This window comes from Bufo gargarizans, chromosome 11 (assembly GCF_014858855.1).
Source record: "Bufo gargarizans isolate SCDJY-AF-19 chromosome 11, ASM1485885v1, whole genome shotgun sequence".
NCBI lineage: Eukaryota > Metazoa > Chordata > Amphibia > Anura > Bufonidae > Bufo > Bufo gargarizans.
This window is the reverse complement of record NC_058090.1, coordinates 7,181,832-7,200,319: the sequence shown is the minus strand read 5'-3', so window position 1 is coordinate 7,200,319 and position 18,488 is coordinate 7,181,832. Positions and strand designations below refer to the sequence as shown.

Sequence of the window (18,488 nt, the reverse complement as noted above, 5' to 3'; positions counted from 1 at the left end):
ATGGTGACGCCTTTGTTGCACCAAATGCCTACTTTGCATGTTAAGGGAACGGAGCCTCGGATTTACAAAAGAAAAACAGCATTTTAATCAGGTGAACCACAGCTACGTGTCTATGCAAACAGATAGTGAGGTTGCTGGTGACATTCCCTTTCCAAAAATTCCCGGCCTCTTTCTTACCCCGGCCGGCGGCGCGGCGAATGCTTATTGTAAATACGTTCCATGCTACATCGGAGGTTGAGCAGAGCGGTGATGGCTTGTTTCAGGCACTCTCTGTCCTCCTGGTCTTCGCTCCGTTCTTGTAACATCTAAATATTGGGGGAAATGACGACAAATCTCATCAGCGCCTCAAACTGCCACACGGACAATTCACAAGTCAAAATAATAAAAAATACATTTCATTTTACAATTAACACAGTGTGATCTCTACAACATAAAAAACACAACAGCGACTTTACCATATACGCTGCTTGTCAATTTCTCCCAATTTTCCTAGAACTCCGCTTGCGGTCAGTAAATTAAAGGCCGTGTACACTTCTGAGGGCATTTTTAATGAATTGCATTTTACTTGTTTTGGCCTACAAATAATTTTTTTCAATTGGTCTTTATTAAAAACGTTCAGCCATGGGCTTTAAAAAATTAAATAAAAATAATAATCAGTCTGTTTGCAAGTGTTTTCTTTGAATCTCATCATCTGACAGCTCATGTGTGGCTCTTATCTCTGACCTCAAACACATATTTAAGCCACATTCTTATCAGTTTGATAGGAATTGAGCTATAATAAGTGCTTAGTGACAGCTTGCAAACAGACAACGGCTGAAGACTGATTTTTTTTTAACCCCTGTATCTCAGAAACAGCTGAACATTTTTAATAAAGACCAATAAAAAACTGATTTGTAGGCCAAAACGAGTCAAATACAGCCATAATAAAACGTACCTGAAGGTGTACATCGCCTTTAAATTCAAAAATGTAAAACTCTGCTTTAATCAGTTCCTGTGCGATAATTTTACGTTTGGCCTGTAAATGATTCCCCCTTACCTCCAATAACTCGAAATAGTGCAAACAGTGGTAAACGGGAAGCAGCATCAGACGCGGGAGGACGTATCTCACGGCTTCTTTAAAGCCCCCCGAATATGACTGCAGGAAAAAATAAAAAACACCCAGAAAATAATGGAGAATGAGAAAAACCAAATCGGGTCTAAACTGAATCTCCTATTATAAGCAGCTGGAACCAGTGAGGACAGCGCATTAACCCCTTCTGCTCTGGTGATTTGGAGTCTTCAGGAAATTTTTTCTTTTTTTTTTTCAATAAATGTTAGATCAACGGCCAAAACATTGTTTGTTTGGTTACTGACAATTTTTATGCTTTTTCTTTTTTAATCAATGCTTTTTATTTATTAATAATTTTTTTTTTTTAGGCTTGTAGTTTGATGAAAGTTTTAATCCTACGCGTTACTCTAGTGTCTTATTGACTTGGAGACTTATTTGTGTTGGAAGGGTTTCTAGGTGTAATGTATTTTTTTTATATTCTGCCCCTCGAAGGGCAGACCATTTGGGAATGTATTCTTTCCACTGTCATTTCTTTGCAGGGTCTAGATAGAGTAGTACTGGCATCCTGGCAATCAGGTTACCACCCACAGGAGCCCTAGATACAGTGGGGATCGTCTCTCCAGGGTCCCCGTCAGTCATCCGAGTAGGGCAGTTATTTTACGTGTATATATGCAATGGTGCAAGCTTTAAAGCCTATAGACCAGAATTATCATTAGCTCATGTCAAAATAATGGAGTGAAAAAGTCGCAAAGGTTTGCGCAATCGCTAAAACGGCGCAAAAATTTGCAACTTTTATTGGCTCTGCGCTATGCTCGCCAGTTTTCTGAAAGTGGGCGTGTTTTCTTATGTAAATGAATCTCTAGACAGATTTACAATTGCAACAATTTAAAAAAGTCACAAAAAATTGCGCAATTTCACTCCAGTGAGGACCATGCTGATCTTATACGACTTTTTAATAGAACATGCGACTTTTTCGTAAAGATGTGCGACTTTTGTAAAGCCGCTTACTGAAGGATAAACTGCTACCGTCAAACCACATTTATCACAGTATTAAAGGACCGATCATAAATCTGACTTTGCCAAAAGTGACTTTGGACATATGTAAAAGTGGAGCAAGATGTAAGTGTAATGATGAATCTGGCCCTATGTACACATTCGGAGGAGAGTCTCTTCTTTTTTTTTTTATGATTGCAAGTTACAAAATTTTGGCTAAAAGTTATTTTTTCAATTGGCCTTTATTACAAATATGGAGCCATTTTGTCACAAAGGGTTAACTGTTCTTCTAGCTGTGTGACTGGTACTTTCACTTTGGGCCTGTCATCTAATAACCCTTATCTCCTAACTACTAAGAGGTCATGAACACTGATCTATAATGAGTGTTTATAAGGTCAGAGATAAGGAGTCCGTCAGCTCCCCGACTGCCGGAAAAGTCAGGAAATCCAGAGGGGGCTACCAGGGCATGTCAGCTCTGTACAGAAAAAAGGACGCCATATTTTTAATAAAGACCAATTAAGAAATTATTTTTAGCTCAAAATGAGTACTATGAAAAAAATAAAAATAAAAATAATGCTCCCAAAGGTGTACCCCTGCGTCTCCTGCCATCAATGATATTAAAGGGCAAGTACAATTTGCAGTCACATTCTTGCGTGTCCATGCAATACAAAAAACACAACAACTTTTGATACGTCATACCGGATTACATTAAGGTGCGCGGAGCGGCCATTTATGAAGCACAGAGACAGGACGTTCGGGCCCCGGACACTTACAGGCACGCAGGGTAATAATGGCGGGACAACCCTCTACACTGCAAACAACAGAAGCACTCACCTGAAAGTACAGCGCAACGACCGGCTTCGCCATGAGGTTGTGGAAGTGTTCCTGGAACTGGGTGGCAAGGATGTCCTGGGATAAGGTTTCATAAGGATCAAAGGCCTGTTCCTTGGGGGGAAAAGCCGGGAGAAGGTAAGTGACCGGGGGAGGATGATCTCGTATAAATACTATTACAAGTCAGCAAAAAGCCAAAACGCACCGTGTAACCCGAGGTCCCGTTCTGTGGTCTATAATCCCTCCACATTAAACTAAGCGTAACGCAATGAGCACATCCACCTCACTCCCCACGCAGTGATCATCTATTCAGAGTAGCAGAGGACAACCATTTCTGATGACTATTTTCACTGCTTCAGAGTCCACAATGCAATTAGCAGCTGCAGGGAACTTATTGAGGACTATATTTACAGCTGCCAGAGGGGGAAGAAGATTGACCGGGGACTAAACTGCAAAAAGGGAGGAGACTTACTGTGGTCAGTGATTATGGTTGCCAGAGGGGGAAGAAGACTGACCGGGGATTAAACTGCAAAAGGAAGGTGGAGACTTACTGTGGTCTGTAATTATGGCTGTCAGAGGGGTAGAAGACTGAGCAGGAATTTACTAGGGACTCTATTTATGGCTGGCTGCCAGAGGGAGGAGGAGACTGGCTGGTGTTGATGTGATGCAGGGAGACATATAAAGTGGGAAAACAACGATAAATGTCCAGCATTGAGATGAATAAAAGTCTTCAATCTTTATTCAATAAATTTTAAAGAATACAATTCTTCACACGGACAACGGTAATGACACCAACGCGTTTCGATCTATCAGATCTTAATCATGGTAGGGGTCAAATGCAAGTCTAGTACTCTTATATACCTGGAATGAAGAAGATGGCTCCACCAACCAGGTTGGAATTGCCATTACCACACAGGCGGTTGTGATATCAGCCATTCCTTGCATTTAACCCCTGCTGTTCACAATTACACATAAAAACAATGTCATATAAAATAAAATAAATGTGTAACAGAACATCTGACTCCCAGTTAAACTTTGATGAAGCAAATCCAAACATCCACAACTCCGTATAAAAAGGAAATTGCCCTTTATAAACGGGGGTATTACATGAGCGTATATAAACATGCGTAGCTTTGGGAAATGACATTATTCCTCTGACTCGGGCAGGGCCCACTGAGGCACATCAGCATATCGGGGCCACTACACTGAATCCCATGACATTGTACAGCAATTCATCTATACCCCATACATTTTTCACAAGAGACATTCCAAAATTTAATTGTGTGTCGTATACAATGGCGAATGACCTGTCCAATCGGGTTAATAGTGATACATTGTTTTGTGCTTCATATTTAGACCGTTAGGGGCTATTGTGCTGCATTGATATAACCAATATGCCTCCCTATTATGCAGTAGATCTTTGACATTGCCGCCTCCCCGCCAGATGATTCACAAATTCTGGTATGGCAGACACGTCGCCCCGCCATATAAACAGCGGGTCATCGATGTATCTACCATACCAGAAAAGGTTATCGGAAAACGGATTTCCATGGCTTGATTCTCCCAATAGGCCATTACCAGGTTTGCCAGTGAGTGTTAGGGTTATTCGCCCTCACTGGCAAACCTGGAAATGGCCTAATGGGACGAGGTTGCAGCTTTTTGAAGCTTTTCTTTGGCTGATAAATGGCAGGACCCCCCCCCCGCCCGAAGATAAAGGGATGACTTTGCTGCCGATCATCCTGAGAGGTCAGAGGACGAATACAATAAATGCTGCAACTAAAGAGTTAATGTATGTATGGAGAGCACCTCGTCCTCACCTCCGCCAAATCTTCAAAGCAGCTTCCAACCAGCGGATGTGGACTACACTCATCCGTCATCTCCACCGTGTCCTCAATCAGACCAAGGAGCTTCACTGTTAATTCATGAATGTCCAGAATGTTACTGAAGATAATCTCTACGTCCTGTGAGGAGACACAACATGGAGGTCAGCTCCACAACACACAGAGGAGGTATATGTAAGAGATGTAGTCGGCACAGCAGCAGAATAGTGAGTGCAGCTCTGGAGTATAATGCAGGATGTAACTCAGGATCAGTACAGGATAAGTAATGTATGTACACAGTGACTGCACCAGCAGAATAGTGAGTGCAGCTCTGGAGTATAATACAGGATGTAACTCAGGATCAGTACAGGATAAGTAATGTATGTACACAGTGACTGCACCAGCAGAATAGTGAGTGCAGCTCTGGAGTATAATGCAGGATGTAACTCAGGATCAGTACAGGATAAGTAATGTATGTACACAGTGACTGCACCAGCAGAATAGTGAGCGCAGCTCTGGAGTATAATACAGGATGTAACGCAGGATCAGTACAGGATAAGTAATGTATGTACACAGTGACTGCACCAGCAGAATAGTGAGCGCAGCTCTGGAGTATAATACAGGATGTAACGCAGGATCAGTACAGGATAAGTAATGTATGTACACAGTGACTGCACCAGCAGAATAGTGAGCGCAGCTCTGGAGTATAATACAGGATGTAACGCAGGATCAGTACAGGATAAGTAATGTATGTACACAGTGACTGCACCAGCAGAATAGTGAGTGCAGCTCTGGAGTATAATACAGGATGTAACTCAGGATCAGTACAGGATAAGTAATGTATGTACACAGTGACTGCACCAGCAGAATAGTGAGTGCAGCCCTGGAGTATAATACAGGATGTAACTCAGGATCGGTACAGGATAAGTAATGTATGTGCACAGTGACTGTACCAGCAGAATAGTGAGTGCAGCTCTGGAGTATAATACAGGATGTAACTCAGGATCAGTACAGGATAAGTAATGTATGTACACAGTGACAGCACCAGCAGAATAGTGAGTGCAGCTCTGGAGTATAATACAGGATGTAACTCAGGATCGGTACAGGATAAGTAATGTATGTACACAGTGACAGCACCAGCAGAATAGTGAGTGCAGCTCTGGAGTATAATACAGAATAGAATTCAGGATCAGTACTGTAATAAGTTTGCAGAGTGGTAAATTATATGTAAAACATCATAAAAAGAACTGATTCTTAAAATGTACAGCTTAGATTGCGGCTCTAGATGAGGCCATGTGGTTGTTGGTACGAGGCGTTATCTGAACCTTGGACTCGCTGATGTCATTCAGTGACATTGAAATCCACTTTAAACAGTTTGAGCAAACACTTCTCTGTTTTTCCCTACAACTCCTTAGAAATAACTTAAAGATATGAGAAGCTGGAAGTGACTAGACCAGAAGAATAAACACTGGAGGCAGACGAGCGTGACTTTACCGGCAGCGCTCACCGCTCTTAGGGCGACAATCAGGTTGCAATCGGCAACACTGCGGAATCTGATAGTCATGAGTCACTATCCACAAAGTCATTATGTGAATGTTTAAAGGGGTCAGAAAAACATGGCTGCTTTCTTCTGGACACAGCGCCACATCTGTCCATTATTGCGGCTCAGCTCTAATCGAGTAAACTGACTAGTTCCACAGTTTTCAATCTGCCGCATGTCAGTTTACGCCACAGATTTCACTCCTTGCTTTTTAACCTTTGCAATGTGAAGGTTGAAAGCAGCGGAAGAGGGACTGCAATCCCAGCAACAATGCCGCAGCAAAAAACAGACAATGCTGAGCGTTTTTGCAGCCGTCGCTTTCACCCTGATCGGCTGCTGATTTTTACGTGTGGATGTGTCCTAAGGGCGCGCACAGGGTTAAACACACAATAACCTGGGGGAAAAAAAAATCAAAAAAAAAAAAATCACATGGAGCCTCAGGGTAAGTCCTCACGTGACTAATTTTGCTGGTTTCTATACGTCAGTCACATGTTTTTCTGGCTTTTCTTCATTTATCCCAAAGAAGCAGCAGCCAAACTCTCCACAGCCTGAAATGTCAGATAATAGGGGGGCAAGAGAGTGCCCGAAGTCCTGACGAATCCCAAACTATCAATATTCTGCTCTGGCCGCTCATTCATACATCACATCTTGCAGTGACTGGATGATGAGGCGATGTGACATCGCTAGGGCGTCTGGTGGGGCAGCAGAAGAGATCAGCGGCGCAGGCTGCAGCACATTGGCGTTATTGCTAAACAGTGTTGAGATCCGGCATGGGATCGCGAAACCACAGCAAAACGTTTCCGTTATAATAATACAACTGGCTGCATCTATTCAGAACAGATCCAGTTGTATTATATTAAAAATGACGAAACAGTGTCCGAAAAAATAAACGATCCGGCACCACTGACTTACATGGTTTTTGACGACGGGTCCGGCTTGTCCAGTTCCCATGCCTCACACAAAAACGCTGCTTGCATGAGAACGCAACAAACCGGAACGGAATGCATTCTGGAGCACGCCGTTCCGGTTTGTCCCCTTTGACAATAAATGGGGACAAAACTGAAGCTTTGTGCTGCAATTTTGAGATCCTATGACGGATCTCAAAACAGGACAGCACAACGCCGATGTGAAAGTGTTATTTTTTTGTTTTGTTTTTTTAAATAAAGGATTTGTCAAAATCTCAGAAAACCTTTTCATCTTCAACACAAAAAACACCAAAAGTCCTCGCTCTTACAAAACTGCTGATCGGCAATTTCTGAGCTCAATGTCTACAGCGACACCGTAACCAAAGCAGGAACACCATGGAGACCATTCAATACATGGCAAGTGTTAGTGACGTGATAATATCTCTGCTACCTGCAGTCTGTACACACAGCGCTTATCAGGGAAAGGCCGCCTGCCACTTATTTCCAGTCCTGCAAATCTAAAGTTTCTGATCTTTACCCCTTTTGCACACAGACTGCAGGGTATAAGAGCCATGGACAGTCTGGAATTGATAGCTATGCAATTACCAAATGTATCAAGTGAAACTGTCACTAAGGCCGACGTGAACTAGCTCTCCTGAAGCCTCCATATACATGCATGCTCGGCCAGACATGCATGTGTCCATAATGAGGAGAGGGAAAGAAGCCGCTGCTAGACCCCTCCAGACACGGAGCAATGGCTTATCTCCCTGACACCAAAAACATTGGGGAAGGTGAAACCCCGCAACCTCTGCCTTTGGGGCGAGTGTCAGGAGGTCCCCATTTATATTAGTTGGTCCCACCAAAATGGATCTAACATGTATGATGAGCTTAAATCCTAGCCACATCTCTAGCCAAAATCTTTAATCAGCAGCAAGAAATGCAGAGTTAGACATGGCGGTCCGATTGCTTGGTTAAAGGGGTCGTCTCATCTGTGACATTGGTGGCATATCACTAGGTGCAGGGCTCAGAGGTGGGACCCTCATTTATCTCTAAAAAGGGCCACGGAAACGAATGAGAGCACGCTGCGCATGTGTGGTGGTCGTTCATTCATTTCTATGGGACGGCTTGGCTATCTTCGGCAGTCCCATAGAAGTGAACGGAGCAGTGGCTGCACTTGCGCTGTGCGCACTCCTGAAAATAGCCGAGAGCGTTCACCAAAGCTATTTTTGGAACTCCAATAGAAATGAATGGAGAGAACATCACGCTGGCTCGAAGCAGTCTCATTCAGCTACGGGGGTCCGTTATATTTATAGAGATAGGTGGGCCCCACACCTACCCGACATTGGTGACATATCCTTGCGACATGCCATCAATGTCTCCGATGAGACAACCCCTTTGACCCCACAATGCCCAAAGCTGCTCCTTCGGAAACCTGCATTGTCCGCGTCAGGTTCCTTCTCAGACCTGACAACCCTTACTGATGCTGGATCTCATTCTGCCAATTCACAGCCAGAGATGCGGCTAGGATTAGTGACAGTGTCCCTTTAAACATCAGGCAATCGCACAGCTAGCAATTCCTGACTGCAGTGTAGCCGTCATGTAGTCAAGTTGAGAAAAGCAGAACTCACATTGGGCGTAAAGAGCTTTTTGTTAGCCAGGAACGCCTCCCGGAAGACCTTGATGATCAGGTTCAGCTCACGCAGATATTGTCTTTCTCCAGCAATTTCCGTCCTGACCAACTCATAATAGTTAAGTTCCCCCGTTGAGGACGGCTCCTCGTCGCAGAGCGCCACTAAGCCGATGTCGTCGTCCTGGTCGAACATGTCCATCAACACCTGGAGGGGAGGACAGGAGGCACAGTAATTCTAGATCTTTCACATATATACTTAGGATGGTTGCTTGCAAACAGGAAAGTTCCCATTCACTGACAGCAAGCACAGATAAAAATAAAATCGGAGATGTTTATATTCTAATATTCGCATTTCCTTTTCTCTAGATTTGTCACTGTCTGTACATTGCTTGTTCCCCGACGACTCATTTATAATGCGAGACGCTGCACATACCCCTGCACCTCACCCCAAATGCTGTCACTGACCTGCGTGAAAAAAACTAAATTGGAATACAAGGATCAGCGGTTGGACAGCAGTGATTTCTGCAAAGATGAAGGCTGCACTTGTGAGAGTCCAGCTATCCATCCATTTCTGAAAGGTGGAGATTTACAGGCCCATTAAACTCAATACTAGCTGAAGAAATTGGTCTTCACATATCGCCACCTAGTGGCAGCCTTGGGCAGCAGATATTGTTGGTAGTGGCAGAGCATATTATTTATAGCAGTTAGTTCCAGGCACGGCCACTACCAAAAGTGTGGCACTGTGCCTGGTAAACAACGCAGAGGATGTGCTCGCTGCAGCCCCTGCACTTAGCCGGGCGCTCGCTGCAGCCCCTGCACTTAGCCGGGCGCTCGCTGCAGCCCCTGCACTTAGCCGGGCGCTCGCTGCAGCCCCTGCACTTAGCCGGGCGCTCGCTGCAGCCCCTGCACTTAGCCGGGCGCTCGCTGCAGCCCCTGCACTTAGCCGGGCGCTCGCTGCAGCCCCTGCACTTAGCCGGGCGCTCGCTGCAGCCCCTGCACTTAGCCGGGCGCTCGCTGCAGCCCCTGCACTTAGCCGGGCGCTCGCTGCAGCCCCTGCACTTAGCCGGGCGCTCGCTGCAGCCCCTGCACTTAGCCGGGCGCTCGCTGCAGCCCCTGCACTTAGCCTGGCGCGCTGCAGCCCCTTCACTTAGCGGGCTCGCTGCAGCCCCTGCACTTAGCCGGGCGCTCGCTGCAGCCCCTGCACTTAGCCGGGCGCTCGCTGCAGCCCCTGCACTTAGCCGGGCGCTCGCTGCAGCCCCTGCACTTAGCCGGGCGCTCGCTGCAGCCCCTGCACTTAGCCGGGCGCTCGCTGCAGCCCCTGCACTTAGCCGGGCGCTCGCTGCAGCCCCTGCACTTAGCCGGGCGCTCGCTGCAGCCCCTGCACTTAGCCGGGCGCTCGCTGCAGCCCCTGCACTTAGCCGACAGTCCAACAGTTTTGGACTGTCACTGTGTGGATACCCGGTCTCACCTTATCAGCACACATAGACACTTTGATGTCCTGCTGCGAGATCTCGTAGTGTCGGATGTTAAAGACATAGTTTCCGGCTAGCTTTAAGATGTCAGCGGAGATGTACTCCAGCACCGCCACGATGTAGAGAGCGACATGGTAGTCCACCTTGTAGCCGAGCACTTCCTGATACGGAAAAGGAAAGACAATTGGGGTTGTCAGGTTGTCGCATTAAGTGCAGATCTGCCTAATCAACATTGTACAAAGTGAACTTCACTCCGACAGACATAAATCGCCAGCGGATACACGGCCATGTGGTCACCCAGCTTCCCAGGCCCCTAAAAGGTAACCTATCCTTAGTAATGCGTTATTAAAGGGGTGGTCTCATCTAAGACACTGGTGGCATATCGCTAGGTGCAGGTCCCACCTCTGGAACCCGCACCTATCTCCAGAATGGGACCCTCAAACTGAGAGGAAAGAGGCCACACATGTGCTATTCATTTCTATGGCACTGGCGAAAAAAGCAGAGCTTCGGCTTGACTATCTCCTACATATAAGTGAATGGAGCAGCGGCCGCGCTTCCGCAGTGCGCGCTCCATTAGTTTCTATGGGACTTCCGAAAATAGCCGAGCGAGTGGGACTCCCGTGCGCTTGCACGGTGTGCTCTTCTTCACTTTCGGAGGTCCGTTCAGGGGACAGGTGCATGTCCCAAAGGTGGGAACTGTACCCATCTGACACTGGTGGCATAGCTGAGCGATATGCGAAACAGTGCCACACCAGTCCATGGGTTGTGTCTGGTACTGCAGTTCAGCCCCATTCACCTCAGAGAAGCGGAGCTGCAATACCAGACGCAACCTGTGTACAGGGTGTGGTGCTATTTCTGCAAGGCAGCAGCCATGTTTTTTTAAAGCCTGTACAAGCTATTTAAAGGGGTTGTCCAGCTTTCAAACACTTTCAGGCAGCCACGACAGACCTGTGGAGGGAAGCACACTTACATGCTCCCCGCTGCTCGGTTCTGCATCGATTCTGGAAACTGACAAGCGGAGACTGGAGCGCAGTGGATTGAAGGCGCTGGAACCAAGCAGCAGAGAACAGCAGACAGGGGTTAGGGGGTATCCTGCTCAAAAGTGTTTGACAGCTGGACAACCCCTGTAAGCACATTTGCAGTTCTCTAATCTGGGAGAGTTGCCATGTGAGTTGTCCCCCCCCCAGTGCCCCTAGAATCCATACATAACGGTATTAGGTCTACCTTCAGCGAGGGGTGTATTTTATCCACAGGAAGCAGCAGGGGATTCCTTCGCTTTCGCTTTTCAATGGCGGACTGAGCATCGGCAATGGCCCACTTGTCGATCGGATGGGGGAAGGTTTTCTGCACTCGCTCCTACAAGACGGAAGGACATCGTTACAATCCAGTGGATCCCCAACCGCTCCATGCTGCCCCACGTCCTGCTCGGGGCCCCCACGTCATCCCCTACAGGTGCTGTGCCGGGGGACCAGACGACTAGGACACCACCAAGCATCCCTAGAAAAAGTAATGACCAGCGACCCATGGAAACCAAAGGAGGCCGGGGGCCTGAAAACACTCCCGCTGAGCGGGCAGCAACCATTGTGCCAGCCCATATACTATGCCTGGGACGCTGCCATCTTAATCGTCAGCTGTGTGGCGTCTGCCCAGAAAGCAATGACACAGATTCTAAAAGGGTCGTTGGGTTATAAGACCACTTTGCAGTAACAGAACGCCCCCTCCTGATCTGCTTCTTCCCTCAGAAACAGAGCCGCTCTGATCGATGGGCTGGTACTGCAGCTCCATTAGAGTGCATGGGGCTGCGCTTCGGTTGCTTTCAGTCATTTTCGCTCTCTCCCTCCCCCAAAATCTCCTCTCAAGACTCTTACACAAACTGTATGTAGGAGAAGACCCCCAAAGTGGAAGCGACCATATTGCCTGGGCAATAGGAACACTTTAAAGGGGTTCTTCTGCTCTACAGAACTGATGGTCCATCCTCAGGACATATCAGCTCTCCTACCAACCAGCAGGATGACCGGGCACATGGTGGCATCGTCGGCGTCTGGTTTTACAGCTCAGTCTGGCACCGTTCCCATCAGCTGACCGGCGACAGCACCGATCCAGACCCCCTAGATCTAATATGGATGACCCACCCGAAGTCAGGCTGTACACGAGACACCTGGCAGCTGAACGCTCTCTGCCCGAGCCGTCCACATGCGCACTCGGCCACGACGCGAGAGAAACAAGCCTGTCAGATCTCTCTGTGGACATCCAGCATGCCCGATCCTTAGCGCCCCTGAAACCTCCCATCAGGGAAGAATCGAGAGACCCCCCCCCCTCCGATCATACACATGATAAGGTCAGTCAGTCCCACTGACATTACTGGGTTCTGCGGACAGACACCCGATGTGCATCGCCAGCTTTTAGACAGGCAATCCATCTGTAGAGTCGGGGAACCCCTTTAACCTTACCTCCACATCCTGGACCGTCCTGGGCTGGGCAATGCACAATTTACTAAGAAGCTGAAGGATGAGCTCCTCGATGTAATACAAGGAGTCTTCTTTGGCGGCGAGGGTGGGGTGCACTTGTTGTAGGACCTGCGGGGGGACAGAAACATACAGGTTGTGTTAGAATACGGGAGTGGTCCAACATGGCCGGGGCTATCACCCAGCTTTCTTGGGGTCCTGATGCACCCTCCATCTTGGTCCAGATCTGCCCTCCACTAGGAAGCCGCACTGTCGGCCATATTGGTGCTCACTATTTGGTACCTGGCGTCCATTCGGTAGCCCGAGGCGCGCCTGCCCGGTGACCACAGGAAGCTGCGCTGCTCTTAGTCCGCGCCTGAGGCTTTGATAATGATAAAAAGTAGGAAACTACCCATAAAGAGAGGACTCGATTAACAGGCAAAACCAGTATGTGGGTACACGGCTGCCAGAGCAGGGTGTGTCCTCTGCACAGTCACGTCTTACCCATTGAACCAAGACAAAAATCCTCTATGTTTCTCATGCGAGCCCCGGGAGGGGAGTGACAACCAATCTGGCTGCCAGTGCAGATCCGGAGGGGGACGTCACCCATCCGTCCTAGAGTCCTGAGCGCCCGGGATGGCGAAGACCCTGAGGCGATGTTATGGCTGCCCTGTAAGGGCAGGAGGATCCGTTAAACTACTACTACCCCCATTCTTCCTTAGGTGACAGGCTCCCCTCTTTTTACCAGTCCTACATTGGAAGCCTATGGGTGACATTCTATCTAGAGAGGATACGTCGCCCATAGGCTCCACTGCAAGAAACCGCACCCCGTACAAAGACCCCCAACATCCGCCTCCCAGCGAGACGTGAACAGCGTCTTATAATGGGATCACCATTCTGTCATCATCAAACGTGACGGAGACCTCGACAAAATGCCCCCCGGACGGGTCGTGTACAGGCAGGAACGTATCGGAGAGGAGAGAGTCAGTTCATTAGGCGGGTAATTCCGATGCAATGGGTTGGGGTACTTCTTTATTACTGGACCTGGTGCGTTTGTGTATTATACAGACTGCCCGGTGAATATAATGGGGGCCATGTAATACCGCAGGAGTCAGGAAGACCCTCTGGCTGTCCCTCTGGTGGCAACTGATCATATCTGGTTCCATCAATCGGCTCAGTATCAGGGGACCCCCCCCCCCCGAAAATCTGTCGCAACTGACTGTAAAGAGGACCAATCCTCTCCCGGACACGTCTGACTAACTAAATACTTCTGTTCCTCATAAAATAACTGTTCTGGAGCGTATATCCTCATCCATTCTGCATTGTGTAATTTCCTCCATTGTTCCTCCTGGAAACATATGAATAAACTGACAACCCGGGTGTTAAGAGTTGGGGGCCGCATCAGCTCTGAGTACGCCCCCTGGTAACAACCAGTTTTACAGGAGGAATAATGGAGGGACGACACAACACAGAGTTAAATGAAAAAATGGTGCATAATTGTTGTATTATGGGGGGGATATAAGTACAACTGTCAGGAGAGCGGACGGGACTCATATAAGGGGTCTTGAGGGCATAAAAAGTGACCGCTACAGTGAAGCGTCGGCCATAGTGAGACTGTAAAGCGGATCCTATGGAGCGCACACGAAGGCTGCGGACCGCTCACGGTTTTGCTCCACTGAATAAACCCGAGTGGCACCTTCTGCGGTTGTAGTCGCGTCCCCCGCCCCCCGACATGTCCTATAAAACCGTAACTGCAGGAAGTGTGGCCCCCCCTGGAAATGAGGCAAATTCAGCGCTGCTGCTGGCGTGGAATCCGCAAAAAAAGTCCGTGTGAACAGGACTAACGAGCTCACCCCGAACCCCCTCCCCATCCAGTGCAGTATATAATCTCCAGACCCTGTATACAGCCGCCCGAGAGCCTTCCACCAGACGAGAATAGCCTGTAACCTGAGCTCCGGCTAATGGCTGCAGCGCCCAGCACTTTGGGGGTATTAATGGATTCTTGTTTGCCTCGCTCTGATCCCTCTATTCCTGCGCATGCAGCTCAGGAGCGGTCTGCAGGGTTAATAAACCGGGCGCGCTGGGGTGTACACAGGGCAGATAACACTAGTGGGGGGTACAAGCCGCAGACCCCTGATCAGCAGCATGTGGGGGGGGGTGGGGAGCACAGCTGGGGTGTACACAGGGCAGATAACACTAGTGGGGGGTACAAGCCGCAGACCCCTGATCAGCAGCATGTGGGTGGGGAGCACAGCTGGGGTGTACACAGGGCAGATAACACTAATAGGGGGGGTACAACCCGCAGACCCCTGATCAGCAGCATGTGGGGGGGGTGGGTGGGGGAGCACAACCCGCAAACCCCTGATCAGCAGCATGTGGGGGGGGGAGCACAGCTGGGGTGTACACAGGGCAGATAACACTAGTGGGGGGTACAACCCGCAGACCCCTGATCAGCAGCATGTGGGGGGGGGGGGGAGCACAGCTGGGGTGTACACAGGGCAGATAACACTAGTGGGGGGTACAACCCGCAGACCCCTGATCAGCAGCATGTGGGGGGGGGGGGGGGGAGCACAGGCGGGGTGTACACAGGGCAGATAACACTAGTAGGGGGTACAACCCGCAAACCCCTGATCAGCAGCATGTGGGGGGGGGGGGGGAGCACAGCTGGGGTGTACACAGGGCAGATAACACTAGTGGGGGGTACAACCCGCAGACCCCTGATCAGCAGCATGTGGGGGGGAGGGGAGCACAGGCGGGGTGTACACAAGGCAGATAACACTAGTAGGGGGTAGAAGCTCACCAACCCCCCATTTCTCGGCGCACATCTAGAAGGGCTCACTGCGTTGGGAGGCAGACTCCACGCTGCCCCCTATCCAATGCAATATCGCTCCATACCCAGCGAGATTCCACTACTCTGGCGGACTGTGGAGATCCGGTGACACTGGATCCACGTGACGTCACACAGCAGAAGCCGCTCCGCAGCCTTCACCTTCCGCTGACTTATCCTCTGCACAGTGTGAACTGCTGCGGATCCACAGTGGCAAAATTCTGCAATGGGTGAACCCGGCCTTAAAGGGGTTGTCCCCTCCAAGTGATGGGCTATCCTCAGCATGTGATTGGCGGGGGTCTGACACCCCCCACCCCCACTGAAGTACACAGCACAGTCCATGGTATGTAGTGAACAGAAACTACATACAATGGACAGATCGGTGGACTGTCGCTTCAGCTGATCGGTGACGGTGGGGGGGGGTCGGACCCCCATCAATCTGATGCGGATAGGCTATCAATATCCAAATACCTGGACAACCCCTCGAACCACCCTCATCAAATCTGGCAGCGTCTCACACGATTCACACACTAGGTAAAATAATAAATAAAAAGTTAAAAAACAAACAAAAAACACTGACTGCCATCATCAACGGTTCCTCTTCCACCTAAAATGGGACCATTTTAAAAGATATCGTTATAATAGGAGGTCGAGCCCCTAAATACGGAGGCTCCAACCCCCCCCCCCCCCCCCCCCCCGCATGTAACTTAAAATGAACGTCCCCTTTAAGTGCTTTTCCAATGGAATCAATCAGGAGCCCCCCCCCCCCCTCTGACTGACGCAAGATATTGTGGCCGCTATTGACCCTGGCATCTGAGGGGTTAAATGACTGATCGGAGGGATGAGCCCCGGCCAGGTGTGGGGAGAGTTCAGCTCCTGCTGTAAATGTACGGCCAACTGGTGAACCGGCTGCCATGACAGTTTGGATTTTACCCCTGCTGCTTCCTCCAGAGATAAGCAGCATCACGTGAGTCTGAGCGCTGCTTATCCCTGCCTCCCCGTGGGAATGACACAGATCACAAGATCAGCAGCCACGGACACGAAGAATAATCAGCGCCGAGTCCTGACTGTCCGTCAAAAAGGGCATGTTTCAAGATAAGCACCTAACCCATGCATGGCACCGCTTATCTTTTTTTTTTTTTTTTAAAGGGCAAAAATGCAAAAACCTGTTGGCCCCTAGTTCATAGACATCAGATCCGATCAGTCCAGGTGAAGAGATCAATCCGGTTAGATTTTTTGCCCCAGCCCCCACCATGACCTTGGGGCACCGGTAAAGGCACCATAGACGGAGAAGCGGCGCCCTGCAGGAATTTATGACAAGTAAGTGAAATGTTCCCTTTCCCAGAGCAGCGGAGCTTTGTCTACCGCCCCCTGTACACAGACGACCGCTTCTCCATACTGAGAGGGGGCCCGGAGCCCGAACCTGCAGCATGACGCCCCCTTAAAGGGGTTTTACATCCTAGTGGGCTTTGATGAGAAATCCAGCCATTGACCAGCAGCTCATACACAAGTAAATGTCAGGTGAACCTCCCAATGTCATCGGGATCGGCTGACCACGTGGGAGGAGTCACTAGACTCTCCACCGACGACAGATCTCAGGAAGGATCGGGCATGTTCATTTCCAGCATGTCCAAACCTCTGTCCCCACAGAATGGCAGCTGCTCGTCTCCCTCTCGGCCCCGGCACAATTATCGTGGAGTCACTACCAATAGTAGTCAGCCAGGTGGGCCTTGTGTTGTGTCCCTCTGTTATTCCCCCTGGAAATCTATGAATAAACTGACGAAGGGCGTCATCATTCTCCTCGTCGATGGCAGCGTGACCCCCCCCCCCCCCCCCCTCCAGAATTGAGTGGGATACAAGGATTTACTAAAATGGACAGGCCCGGAGGGGGGCACGGTTCATGGGGCCTTTTATCTGATGTGTACACCCTGGAAGCTACATACACCCCGTCTCCTCCTGCTCTGCCTGTGTACTACTTCTGGCATTCAGCTCATGAATCAGGAGGTTCAGGACGAACAATTCTGTAGCTCCACATTAGATAAAGGTCATGATATCAACTTATGCCCTTTTCACAGGATTGGTGATCGGTGGGGGGCCGACTGCTGGGGGGGGGGGGTCGACTAAAGTATGAAGGGAACAGCAGTTCAAGCACACGGGGCCCCCCGTTCTCATGAATAGAGGGGTCCCAGCGGTCAGATATTTATCTTTTACCGCTTGGACAGGGGACACACTGACATCAAGAGACAACCCCTTTAATCACACCCGCATTAGACAGCGTTCAGCCAAACACTGCCATTTCTCCCCTCCTCCGTACACATGCATGCTCGGCCAGGGCGTGGGGAATAAGCAGCTTCCAGACACCTCTGACGCCCGCTTATCTCCCCTGAGAACTAAAGGATCGAGCATGTACAAAGCCAACAGCCCAATCCTTCATTTCCCTGACACCACACACAGATGATGATCCCAAGTCATGAATCAGGCGGCGCAGGATGAGCACCGCTATAGATCCGACGTCTATGGCGTCTTTTTAAAGGAGATGTCCACCACTGTCCATATGCCCAATTAGGGAGAGTCCTCCGGCACGTCGGTGGCTCAGTGCATGCTGGGACATGTAGTTCGTCAAGCTGTGCTCGGCTGCTGTAACCCCCGGACTGCGTACACTGATAATGCAGCCGACTGTACGGGAAGACGGCGCCAGAACCAGTCGTTTAGTGGTTTCTATAAATGGACGGCAGCAGCGAGCGGGCACTGCCGAACACAAGCAAGCGGCTTCTCGTAAATCCCCAACCCGCGGCGGCTCGTCCGGGACATGGCTGACAGGTCTGATCCGTCCGCGTCACATCCATGAATAACGGCCCTGCGACATTCAGGTTGGGATCCATACTGCGAGGGTCGGGTTTGATATAGCAGCCCCCCCCCCCCCCCAAAAAAAAAAAAGTATAAACCTTTTGGGGACGCAACTGATTTTAAGATATTTT

The 18,488-nt window shown here is 49.3% G+C and overlaps 1 protein-coding gene across 2 annotated transcripts in view; it reads right to left on the bottom strand.

Annotated features, from left to right (window-relative positions):
• SOS2 (SOS Ras/Rho guanine nucleotide exchange factor 2) overlaps positions 1-18,488 on the bottom strand; it is a 43,780-nt gene that overhangs the window by 22,782 nt on the left and 2,510 nt on the right. For both annotated transcript variants that reach the window (XM_044272797.1, XM_044272798.1), the window contains exons 2-9: positions 12,690-12,815; positions 11,464-11,595; positions 10,236-10,400; positions 8,766-8,972; positions 4,690-4,833; positions 2,876-2,986; positions 1,037-1,135; positions 178-305 (exon numbers count right to left, since the gene is read on the bottom strand). In XM_044272797.1, coding sequence (XP_044128732.1) covers positions 178-305; positions 1,037-1,135; positions 2,876-2,986; positions 4,690-4,833; positions 8,766-8,972; positions 10,236-10,400; positions 11,464-11,595; positions 12,690-12,815 — 1,112 coding nt within the window. The remainder of the gene's footprint in view (positions 1-177; positions 306-1,036; positions 1,136-2,875; positions 2,987-4,689; positions 4,834-8,765; positions 8,973-10,235; positions 10,401-11,463; positions 11,596-12,689; positions 12,816-18,488) is intronic.